Source organism: Pleurodeles waltl, chromosome 3_1 (assembly GCF_031143425.1).
Source record: "Pleurodeles waltl isolate 20211129_DDA chromosome 3_1, aPleWal1.hap1.20221129, whole genome shotgun sequence".
Taxonomy (NCBI): domain Eukaryota; kingdom Metazoa; phylum Chordata; class Amphibia; order Caudata; family Salamandridae; genus Pleurodeles; species Pleurodeles waltl.
Window position 1 is genome coordinate 1,306,371,157 of NC_090440.1, and position 13,105 is coordinate 1,306,384,261.

Here is a 13,105-nt window from a genome sequence, read left to right on the forward strand (position 1 = left end):
TGTAATTAGGCCTTTTCTGCCTCCCCCTGGGGGCAGATCAGGCGAAATTAATTATGCAAATCTGCCCTCGGGGGGCAGAAGCCACTAGACACCAGTGATTTTTTTATTGTTTATACTCATAGGGGGAGCGACCACTTAGGCCAGGGTCGCTCCCTGGGGAGCAATTATTTTATTAGGCCTTTTCTGCCCGCCCTAATAAAATAAATAAATGCCCAGAGGGGGCAGAAGCCACTGGACACCAGAGATTGTATTTTCTTTTGTTTTCACTCATAAGGGGAGTGACCCCCTAGGGAATTATTTTATTAGATCTTTTCTGCCCCCCCAGGGGCAGATTGGCCTATATTAATTAGGACGATTTGCCCCGGGGGCAGAAGTCACTACACACCAGGGATTTTCTTTTGTTTACATTGATAAGGGAAGGTACCCTTTAGGCAAGGGTCGCTCCCCTAGGGGCAAATTTATGATAGGTCATTTCTGCCTCTCTTCACCATTTACTTACCCACACCGCCCTGCAAACCTGCAACTTTGCTGGAAATCACTCATTTTCCCTAATTTTTGTGATGGAACCTTCTGGAATCTGCAGGAATCTACAAAATTCCTACCACCCAGCTTTGTTGCATCTATACCGATAAAAATTCTGCCCCACTTGTCAGCCTAAACATTTTTTTTTTCAAACTGCCCTTTTGGACTCGCTTTGGTTCCCCCTCATTTTTTTTTACATGTTTTTGTCTCTTCCCTATCACAGGCACTTGGCCAACCTACACAAGTGAGGTATCATTTTGACCGGGAGACTGAGGAGAACGTTGGGTGGTAGGTAATGTGTGTTGGTGCAGTGCTCCCACACAGAAATGAGTGAAAAATGTGATTTTTGTTTTTAGCTAAATTTGAGGTTTGCTGAGGATTCTGGGTTAGAAAACATTGATGGATCCACAGAAGCCACACCTCCCTGGACTCCCTCGAGTGTCTAGTGTTCTGAAATGTTTGGGTTTAGTAGGTTTTCCTATATGGGTTCTGAGCCCAGGACCAAAAACGCAGGTGCCCAGCCCCCGCGAAAATGTAATTTTGTATTTGATCATTTTGATGTGTCCACTATGTGTTTTGGGGCATTTCCTTTCGCAGTCACTAGGCCTACCCACATAAGTGAGGTACCATTTTTATTGGGAGACTTGGGGGAATGCTGGGTAGAAGAAAATGTGTGGCTTCTCTTAGATTCCAGGACTTTCAATCACAGAAATGTGAGGAAAATGTGTTTTTTTTGCCAAATTGTGAGATTTGCAAAGGATTCTGGGTAACAGAACCTGGTGAGAGCCCCACAAGTCACCCCATCTTGGATTCCCCTAGGTGTCTAGTTTTCACAAATGCACAGGTTTGGTAGGTTTCCTTAGGTGCCGGCTGAGCTAGAGGCCAAAATCCACAGCTAGGCACTTCGCAAAAGAAAGCTCTGTTTTCAATGTAAAAATGTGATGTGTCCATGTTGCATTTCCTCTCGCGAGCGTTAGGCCTACCCACGCATGTGAGGTACCATTTTTATTGGGAGACTTGGAGGAACACAGAATAGCAGAACAAGTATTTTTGCCCCTTGTCTTTATCTACATTTTCTCCTTCCAAATGTAAGACAGTGTGTAAAAAACAGACATCTATTTGAGAAATGCCCTGTAATTCACATGCTAGTATGGGCACCCCAGCATTCAGAGATGTGCCAATAACCACTGTTTCTCAACATCTTATCTTGTGTCCATGTTGGAAATACAAAGGTTTCCTTGATAACTATTTTTCAATCTCTATATTTCACCACATGAATTGCTGTATACCTGGTATAGAATGTAAACCAATTGCAAGGTGCAGCTCCTTTATTGGCTCTGGGTACCTAGGGTTCTTGTTGATCCTACAAGCCCAATATATCCCTGCAACCAGAAAAGTCCAGCAAACATAAAGGTATATTACTTTTGAAAATTTGACATTGCAAGAAAAAGTAACAGAGTAAAACGTGGCGAAAAATGACTTTTTTAACCTCAATTTCAATATTTGTTTTATTTCAGCTGTTATTTTCTGTAGGAAAGCCTTGTAGGATCTACACATATGACCCCTTGTTGATTTCAGAATTGTGTGTACTTTTAAGAAATGTTTAGCTTTCCAGGATCCAGCATTGGTTTTACACCCATTTCTGTCACTAACTGGAAGGATGCTAAAAGCACAAAAATAGTAAAAATGGAGTATGTCCTTGTAAAATACCGAAATTGTGTTGAAAAATTTGGTTTTCTGATTCAAATCCGCCTGTTCATGAAAGCTGGAAAGATGGTGATTTTAGCGCCATAAACACTTTGTTGATACCATTTTCAGTGAAAACACCACAAGCCTTCTTCTGCAGCCCTTTTTTCCTATTTGTTTTAAAAAAAGGACATTTTTGCTGTATTTCACTTAATTTCTTGGTCTCCTTCAGGGGAACCCAGAAACTTTGGGTATCTCTAGAATCCCTAGGATGTTGGAAAAAAAAGGACGCAAATTTGGCATTGAGTAGCTTATGTGGATAAAAAGTTATGAGGGCTTAAGCGCAAAGTGCACCAAAAAAAGGCCTGGCATCTGAGGGGGAAAAGGCCTGGCAGCAAGCGGTTAATAGGCAAGAGTGTTTTTGTAAATATGTTACTCGGAAAATGCCTGCTGATAATACCTGAGTAGGTGGAAGCTGAAAATATCTGGGCATGTGGATGCTGGCAATAACACTTACATCAAAAAGGGATGCTGACAATACAACATGCATTGCCTGCAGAGTTTGTCAATATCCCACTGACCATGTAGGAAATGGCAGTCCTAGTTCCTGCCAATATCTGTTTTACTAGGTTTACTGGACTCACAAATACATTGTGTAATCCTTTAAAAAAAATTGTGTTGGAGCAAAGCCACAACCCTTGTGTCAATTATTATTAAATCATATGTTATAGCCTTCTTAACTTACTAAGTGTGGTTTAAAATGGACCATGTGCCACTGTTTTCCAAAACGTTAAAGAAAAACTTATGAATCCCTTCTTTCCAAAATGGTCTTTAAATTCTGTCAAGAGTTGATTAATGCTACTGACATAATATACTTTCATTGGTCTTGTCTACCCACCTATTGCCAAACATTTTAGTTACCATATTTGTATTTCAGCTGCTTTTCTTTCTAGCATCTTTAGAGTAGACGCTGAGGCAGTGCATGTTGTTGCACTTGATCTAGCCCAAACAATGTGTTTTGGTGCGTATGAAACATTTTCAGCGTATCTTTGGTCTATGCTCTTAAAGAGAGTTGGTGTTTCTATGGATCTTTCAGCTACCAGACCATTTTGGTATTGGAAGATTCATCGCAGCCCAACATAAATGTAATGATCATCTTACTTAGTTCTGTCTTTGCTTTTGTTTTCCTCAGCAAACCCAGCACCCGAGGTTATTTGGCTTCACAATGGAAAGGAAATTCAGGAATCAGAAGATTTCCATTTTGAAAAAAAAGGTAACGAGTACAGTCTGTACATCCAGGAAGTGTTCCCTGAAGACACTGGCAAGTACACCTGCGAAGCATGGAATGATGAAGGTGAAGCACAGTCCCAAGGAACATTAACAGTCCAAGGTTTGTGACAATCGAAATCTCAAAGTACAATGTCATTCTTGTCTTAACCATAATACTATGTGGATTACCCGACAAATTGAGAATTCTGATTTTTATCAGCAGTCTTTCCATAATTCTGAGATAATGCTCAAATACAGGATCTACCCAAACACACACAGTTAATAAGTTGGGAAGGTAAACATTTTATATGAGAAAGAGTGCACCAAACATCTGCAGCTGTGGCGTAGCGACTTTGTCAAGGGCCAGCAACTCCTTCCCCTTAACAAGTTGATTTAGCTAGGTGAGGTTTTTTTAGTAGGTTCCTCTAGAGCTTCTTGTGCATTGTAGTCTGAGGAGGCAGGTTTGGTAAGAGTAGTGAGTGCTAGGGCCTCAGGGGCATAATATTAATCTTTCATGCAACGCATGGCTGCAAACCAAATTGCTGCACTGAGCCAAAGGAAGAGAACAGAAATGCTCCATATTTACAAAGATATGGAACATTTCTGTTCTCTCCTTGTGTGGTGCAGAATGTGTTGCCTAGCACCAACACAGGCACCATCCTTCAAGAGTGCCTGCGTTTCAGATCGGATTGTTTTTGCGATGGAAGGTATACCTTCTGCACAAAAACAATCCTTAGAGGCATTTTCGTCTTTCTATCTGTGGAGTGAAATGCATTATGCATACAAAAAGGAAGTAATGAAAAGAAAAAAATATATTTCTCCTCTTCTCACCTCACTGGGAAAGGAATAGTATTCTGATGCATTTAGTAGCTTCACTAAATCTGGGTTTGCGCCAAACTCCATGGATGGATGCATGGAAACACCCTTGCTCCACTCATGGAACACCTCCCAGCTTGAAATGTAACATACCACAGCACAAGCCAAGCAGTTGCTTTAGTGGGCATGATTCACATAAGATAGGTCCATAGTAAAGGTGCAGAATGATCCAACTACCATTCTTTTGACTTCTATTTTGACAACTCCACCCCTGTTGTATTTGATTGTGCAGGCCACTCCTCTTTTAGAAGCTAATGCATCCCTTTAATGTATATCCCGGATATTTAACGCCAGTTAAATTAAGAATTCTGAGTTAAGAAATAGCAATTTGATAGACCACTTTCATGTTCCCACTGAGCCCTAAAGTTACGTTTAGGAAAACTGGGAAGTGAAAAAACAGACAGTTGTGATTTTAAACTGATATAATTATATATTGGATCTATAGGATAATTCAAAGAAAATGGTCAGTGTTCTAGAAATAATAAAAATATAGACAGGCCTTCTAGGGGCTTTGATACAAGTTGTCTTTTTTTTATAGGTTTTGATGAGAATTACTGGGGTCTGAGCCACAGTGTCCGCAAGCTCCATAGACCACCACTGATAAAGCTCCAGAAACAGATTTGAAGCATTCAATCACTGCCTATCATATGATAATATATGTATTTGAAGTTGCACCTGAAACAGAACATTTGTGAATTCTTGCTTTGTCCCTATTTGAGATTGTTCCTCAAATCATTTGTTACAAATAAATCAGAACTCTGTGTAGAATTTCCATACTTTGACCACAATTATTGACTGACACTGTGCAGATTTAGGAAAGATGGTGGACAGTCCACTGTTTATAGTTGTTACATTTCCTGATAACATCAGTTATGAACTAGAAACTCTTGCAATATGTTAGTGCCAGCCATTAGGTTTCTTAAAAGGATGGTGACAAAAAAACCAAGGGCCTCATTACGACTGTGACAGTCTGAGTATAGCCACACTCGCATTGATGGTCAGCCTGCTGTACTCCAGGTGGGACGACCACCCAATAACAACTTTGGTGGGCAGATCCACGTAAAGACCCCCGTCAGGACATAGATCCTGATGTGCATAACAGTGGTCCGGCTTGTAACTAACCATGGCGGTGCTGAACTTAACACAACGTGGCTGATTACAATCCCACTTTTCGTCAGCCTTTTCATGGTGGGGACCCTGCCATTAAAAAGCTGGTGGATAGCCAGTGTCGGGGGCTACAAGGGGCCCTGCACTGCTCTTAGCATGGGCAGTGCTGGTGCGCTTTGCCCAGCCCTTTAAAGGAGCCAAGGCCAATATCCCAGCACTGATTCCGCAGTCAACCCTGCGGTAACACATATTACCATGTTCCCGATGTTTATATGCAAAGACATAAAAGGAAATTGTGCTTAGCTTTGCTGTGAGGCTTAAGAAAAGCCACTTATTTAAAGAAAAAACAAAACATGGATGTGTTATCGCATCAGTTCTCAAGCGTGAGTACTGGTAGAAAGGACTGCAGAGGGTTACACGTATTTAATCCGAGTGACAACCATGAAGTTTGGTTTTTGAAGCTGGATGGCAGGAATTATTTGGTAATATCACAAGGTACCGCTGTAGTTTGGTAACTTTCACTCCAAAGAAGTGGATAAAAGCCTGATGAATTGATTTGTTCAATCAAAATATAGAGGTCGAAATATTGATTAATAAATACAATAAAGATATGTATGAATTGGTAAGTATAGATGTTTTTTTAACTCCACAACCACGTGCCTTGAAGGGGTATATGTATGTGCATATTAGTAGTTATAGTTAGGACCCAGCATTTTTTTTTTTGCCAATAACTTTGCGGCTATATGACAATTCTCACAAAATTTTCAAAATTACTTTGCGACTTACTTCAGGTTTTGTCTTGAACGTTTCAAGGTGATCCATCAAGTGGGGGCTGAGAAAAAGTGTGGTGGGGGGGCAAAACACATTTTCCACATGCAACTTCCTATAGGGATTTTGAGCACAACTACAGTCTGAACCGCTGGACGGAATTACACCAAGGTTGGCAGAAAGCTAAGTCTAGGTCCAGAGAGCATGCTTTCTGTGATTTGGTGTAAATCTGTTCAGTAGTTTTTGGAGATATTAAGTGAAAAACACATTTGTTTATCTAGGGATGCTGCTCCCCCGTGGATCTGACAGCCCCCGTGCTGAAATCTGATTGGTTGCCAACACTTCAACCAGCCAATTTGGGACTCAGCTGAGTTTCCTCCCACAAACAAAGTGAAAAAATAAAGAAAAGAGGTCAGGTTATTCCTGCACCCTGCCAGGGCAAAAAAGCATTTTTTTAAAATTTTACATGAAAACAGTGGCGGATTAGCAGATTCGGCAAAAATTTTAAAATAAAGAAGCGCAGTTTCCTGCGCTTGTTTTTTTATGAGCCCTTGGTAGGTCAGCTTCCAGGGGCATGCAGCGTATGAAAAAAGGGAGGAGGGTAGCACTCATGACTCCCTCCCCAGGCTCCTTTGAGCCCTGGGGATTGCCACCTTCCCGGTTCTTTATGAGAATAATGGAGGGGGAGCACGGACCCCCTCCACAAGCTCCTTGGAGCCCCAGGGACCCCCACCTCCCCAAAGCTTTTCAGAGAACATTGAGGGGGCCCTGCACACCCCTCATATCCCTGGAAATAGCCCTGGGGACCATTACCTCCCCTGGGGGTCCTTAATGTATCGGAGGGGGGCTATGAGGATCCTCCTCTATAGCTCTATAGGGACTCAGGGACCACCACCTACCTGGGCCAGAAATGAAAATAAAGGGGTAGTGCAGCCCCCCTCCTGGGCCATATATGGTCCCAAGGGCCACCACCTCCCTGAAGCTGACCTGTGCAAACTAAAGGAGGGTCACCAAGTAGTCCCCCTCCTGAAGCCTGTAATGGCCTGGGGACTGCCACCCAAGGGCCAGCTCCCTTGATACTGAGGTGTCCACCCTCGGAAGATAGTTTGGTTTTGCTTGGTGGAAGCAAACTGTAAGTCGGTTCCCAGTTGTTGGGAGCAGGAAAACTGCTCCTTCTCGCTGGGAGCGGACTATTCATCTTTTTTTTTCTTCGGTACACTGATAAAAAGATTGCTCCTGCATGCAGGTAGCAGCATTTTTGGCTGCTCCCTGCTTGCGGGAGCAATTGCTGCAAGACTTTGTCATGCCACAAAGACCTAATATGAAACTTCTTCCCGCCTTTTACCAGGATGGAGGACATCTTACTAAAAATCCCCCAGAGCGTGTTTCCCGCTGATTTTGGAGTTCCATTCTTGAAGGGGAGGAATATGAGCACATCTCCACCAAACAAAGAAGCACTTACTACATTTAATTAAGAGGAAGTACCCTTGTTTGGTGGAGATTCAACTGTTTGTAGTGTTTGTCATCTTCTCCACACCAGGATTCATGTTATCAATATGAAGACGCTAAAGGAACAATCACATTGCCAAATTACAGACACACAAGGTCACTGGAGACATTACCTCAAGGTCTTTTCCGCAGCTATAGTGTGGAATATGCACTATACATTTACTCAACTTGGTAGCACTTAGAAATTAGCCAGTAGAAAGTACTCCAGTTGGGTAGAAATTTTGCGCAAAACTGTTCTTGGATAAATAAGCAGGTCAGGATGCATTCTGGCACCGATGCTGAGTTCACAGAAATTATACATCTCCCACCTCCACCCCCGGGACCTAGGAGAGCTGAGCCACAGGGCCTGGCTGCCAGTCAGGCTTTGCAGTCAACCCCGCCTTACATGTCTGTCCAAAGACCATTGTTGGCACTGGGTTGGAGGCATGCAGGGAGGTTGCCGGCCAAAGGCAATGCATGGCATGGTGTTAGATGCATGTGGAGGGCTGGTTGCAGGGCCTGGCCACAGGCCAGCTCCTGCGGCCAACCCCCGCTGTTAAAAAAAAACAAAAAACATAGAAATGTATTGAAAAAAACAATGGTTACAGGTACGTTATAATAAGGAATTAGCTTTTAAAAAAAACAAGAAATTCACTGGGAAAAACAAAGGTTACAGGACATTATAGTTAGATTTTGAATTTACATGCACAAAACTATAGAAATTCAGCTGTTATAGTTAGTTGTTTCAAGTAACTATAACTCATGCCCCCAGGTAACTACAACTCGCAGACTCGCCATGCATAGCTAATTATACCACTTATGACGTCAGTGATGACATCTTCTGTTGCATCATTGATATTATCACTGCAACATTTACAATTAAATTACTGGTGAGAAAACTATGCATAGTGAGGGTGTGAGTTATAGGCACCTTAGGGCACTAGTTATAGTTTCTTCAAATAACTAAAACAGCTGAATTTCTATGGTTTTGTGTGTGTAAATTCATAGCCTGTATACACAAACAAAACTGGTGGGTGCCAGCATGCATCCCAAATGTCAGTAGTGCAGCTGTAATTCTGTGACCACCATCAGTGTTCTAAACCCTTAAATCCTTACCCAAATATCAGTAAAGAGCAACACTTGGACAGTGGTGCAAGTTCTGTCACGACTTACGTGCTGCTTTACCCTGGAGGCCGCAGAGCGAGTGGCGTGGATCCTGTTCTGGAATGTTCGGCCTTGGCCCAAGTAGGGGCGACTCTTTCTGGTAGCCATGGTGCTGCAGGCAATGGGTACGCCAAGAGCAGGCCGTGTCCCTCAGAAGTAGTGCCAGAGGGAAAAAAAACCTGAAAGGGGGAAAAAAAAACTAAAAAAAGATAGAATCCTGCAACAGGAACAAAAAGAATAGGTAACAGCAGGAACAAAATACAGGAAAATACACTGGAACCGATGAGAACCAGAACAGGAATACAAGGAAGCAGGAGCGAAGACACCATCCAAACAGAAAGTGTTGCAGCGCAAGGAGAGAAAGAAGCACAGCCCTTAAATACCAACAAACAGGAAACGACCAACAGGAAGTAAATGGACACCATCTTAGATAGGTAAAAGCACATAGAACAGAATGGACTAGGAACCATAGAGAGTAGGGAACCAGGAATGCTGGGAAGAGAAGGGTACTATGGGAAAGGGGGAAAAACATAAAAGAAGGCACAACCAGATGTCCAGAAAAAAGAAGAAAAGAAAAGAACAGGTGAGTGGGGGGTCAGACCTGCCTTGACACGCGGTGCGCTAAAAAAAAACGAGGCCCCATGCCCAATTTGGGGCCTCGTAAGGTACAGAGCAGACAGGGGGCGTGGCGCGTCTTATGACCGCGTGCTGCGGCCCGAGCCGAATGTTCGGCTCGTGCCACGCGCAGCAGCGTGACAGTAGGTCCCCCCCCTCGAAGGCCCAGGTTTGTGTGGAAACAAGCCGTGAAAATGGCGAATCAGAAGAGGTGCCTGAACAGAAGATGCATCTTCCCAAGAGCATTCACTGAGAAGGTAACCCTTCCAAGACGTTTGTGAAAGATACGAGAGTCACAAATCTCTTGTACCTCATATTCAGGTACATCATCCACTAACACAGGAGGAGGACAGGGAAACTGACGAGAGTAAGGATCAGGGACATAGGGTTTGAGCTGAGAAACATGAAAGACCGGGTGAATCCTCCAGGTATGAGGCAGGTGAAGACGGACAGTGACAGGATTAATCAGCTGAAGGATACGGAAAGGACCATAGTAACGAGGTGTGATCTTATTTTGAGATAGGCGTAAAGGTAAAAATGTTGACGAAAGCCAGACTTTATCCTGAAGGTGATATTCTGGAGCATCCCTACGCTTCTTGTCTGCTATTCTCTTCATGTATCTCTTGGTGTTCAACAAGTTAGCTCGAATCAATTTATGGATCTGTAAAAGTCGCCTGGAGAATGAAGTAACAGCAGGAAGAGAAGAGGCAGTCTGAGGAGTAGTAGGAAAAGAGGTAGGATGATAGCCATAAGAACAGAAAAAAGGAGTGACCTTGGAGGCACTATGGACAGTGTTATTGTGAGAGAATTCAGCGATAGGAAGGTAAGTGTTCCAGTTGCTCTGGGTAGAATTACAAAAGCAGCGAAGGTACTGCTCCAATCCTTGGTTGAGACGCTCAGTATGTCCATTGGTTTGAGGATGGAAACCCGATGATAGTGCTATGTTGATATTCAGTGTCCTACAAAAATGTTTCCAAAACCGGGAGATGTACTGAGGTCCCCTGTCAGATACAATGCTATGTGGAAGTCCATGGAGACGGAAAATATGATGGATAAATATCTGACTTAGTTCTTGGAACGTAGGTAGTTTTTTCAGGGCAGTGAAGTGAGCCATCTTAGTAAAGGAATCTATGGTGACCATGATAACCCGGTTTCCAGCTGATGGAGGTAATGAGCACATAAAATCAGGAGAAATGGTGTGCCAGGGAGCCGGTGGAACAGGTAATGGTTGTAGTAATCCTGCAGGTCTGGTACAGGGGATCTTTACTTGAGCACATATGGGACAAGCCTGCATGTATTTTTCGACATCCGATTTCCAGGTAGGCCACCAGAAAGATCGTGAGAGTAGTTCTTGTGTGGCCTTAATTCCTCTATGACCAGCGACCGGCGAATCATGGCACATTTGTAGTGCCTTTTCTCTTACTCCATTAGTAGGGAGAAACAACAAGTTCTAATAATAATAATACCCTTGCATTTTACATATGTTCAGTTTCTTTAATTCTTGATCAGTCAAGTTAGAATATTCCAGTTGTACCTCATCCAGGAAATACTGAGCTACTCAGATGATTTTACTGGGCTCAAGTAGATACTGAGATGGGGTAGAAGTACAATCTGGATAACGGCGAGACAGAGCATCAGCCAGAATGTTTTGGGATCCAGGAATGTAGGTGACATAAAAGTCATACTGACTGAAGAAAAAGGCCCAACGAGCCTGACGACTGTTCTGGCATAAAAAATTACGTAAACATTGTAGATTACGATGGTCTGTTCTTACCTCGAACGGCTCTTTGGAACCCATAAGAAACTGTCTCCACTCCCTTTCAAGTACTGAGTAATGTTGTTCCGATGCAGAGAGTACATGGGACAAATAGAACACAGGATATTCAAGACCGTCATCTTCTTGTTGTTGGAGTAAGGCAGCTCTGATGGCTCTTTCGGAAGCATCAGTAACAAAAATAAATTGTTTGTTAGTATCTGGGTGTCTCAAAATCGGTGCTTGAGTGAAGGCATTTTTTAGACTCTGAAAAGCCTTTAATGCCGCCATTGTCCAGACAAAGACTTTCTTTAAATTTTCCTTCTTAAATGTTTGAGTTATGTGGCTGGTTTGTTCTGCAAAGTCTAAGATGAACTGCAGATAAAAGTTAGCCAATTCTAGAAAACATTGTGTTTCCTTAATAGAGGAAGGAGATGGCCAGTCTAGGGTGGGTTGTACCTTTTCCTGGTCCATTGCTATTCCAGTGGGACTAAGGTGATATCCCAAATATTTGACTTCGGTCTTGTCAAACTCACACTTTTCCGGTTTACAGGACAGTTGATGTTCCCGGAGTCTTTAGAGGACTTGTTTCATGTGAGAGCAATGAAGTTCAGGACGTCTAGAATAAATAAGGATATCATCTAAATAGATGACGACCGTATGGTTCAAGAGATCAGAGAACACAGAGTCCATAAATCTTTTGAAAATGGAGGGGGCATTAGTGAGACCAAAAGGCATAACTCTGTACACATAATGACCAAAAGGGGTCCGGAAGGCAGTCTTCCACTCATTTCCTTCTTTAATACGCAAAAGGTGGTAGGCTCCACGAAGATCCAATTTGGTAAATCGTTGAGCCCCTCTGACTGCCTCTAGTATATCCTTCATGAGGGGCAAAGGATAACGGTCTTTTATAGTTATTTTATTTAGACCCCGAAAATCCAGGCAGGGACGAAGATCCTTCGTCTTCTTGGGTACAAAAAAGAGGGGAGCCCCTGCCGGAGAGGACGACGGTACAATAAGACCGCTATGTAAGTTTTCTTGCAGATATTCCTTTAGAACTTCCCTTTCAGGTTCCGTGAGTGAATACATCCTCCAAAAGGGTATGATAGCTCTGGGTTTTAAGGGAATAGCACAATCGTAATCTCGATGTGGAGGTAACACAGGTGTGATTGGTTTTTGGAACACATCTTGAAATTCTAGATAGTGATCAGGGACACCTTGAACTGTATTGATGGAACATCTGGTAGTAATTTCAGTAGGCATCAACCTCTTGGGTGACCAATAAGTGTCTGAAGCAAAGCATTTCACATGACAAAACTGTGAGGACAAGGAAATAGTCCGGGTTTCCCAATTTACATAAGGGTTATGTATTATGAACCACGGAATTCCCAAAATGATAGTATGATTGGGGGATGATATTAAATCAAATGAGATGTGTTCTTGGTGGTTTACGAATTGTAAACTCAGTGTTGTGGTGGTGGTATCAACTGGACCAGAGGATACTAAGGACCCATCCACTGTGTGAACTTGTTCTCGGGTTTCTTTGGGTCGTGTGGGTATTTTTTGAGTCGTGGCCCAAGTTGTATCCATAGATATGCCACTGGCACCACAGTCAAGTAAAGCCATTGTTCTCTCTTGACGGGCGTCCGGTAAATGTAGCGTCACAGGTAACATAAACAAAGTCGTGGCATTGTCCTTGAATGAACTGATGGAAGGTATAGCCGATGATACCGTCCCCTCCCTTCTTACAGAGTACGGGAAGTGGCGTTTCCTGATGGCCTTTGAGGACGAACGGGGCAGGTACAAAGCATGTGGCCGGCAGCACCACAATACAGGCACAATCCTTTCTTACGTCTG

The 13,105-nt window shown here is 43.0% G+C and overlaps 1 protein-coding gene across 6 annotated transcripts in view; it reads left to right on the forward strand.

Annotated features, from left to right (window-relative positions):
• The window catches only part of MYLK (myosin light chain kinase), a 1,681,938-nt gene that overhangs the window by 1,118,718 nt on the left and 550,115 nt on the right, over positions 1 to 13,105 (forward strand). For all 6 annotated transcript variants that reach the window (XM_069224656.1, XM_069224654.1, XM_069224658.1 and 3 more), the window contains one exon: positions 3,401 to 3,598. In XM_069224656.1, the coding sequence (XP_069080757.1) occupies positions 3,401 to 3,598 (198 nt within the window). The remainder of the gene's footprint in view (positions 1 to 3,400; positions 3,599 to 13,105) is intronic.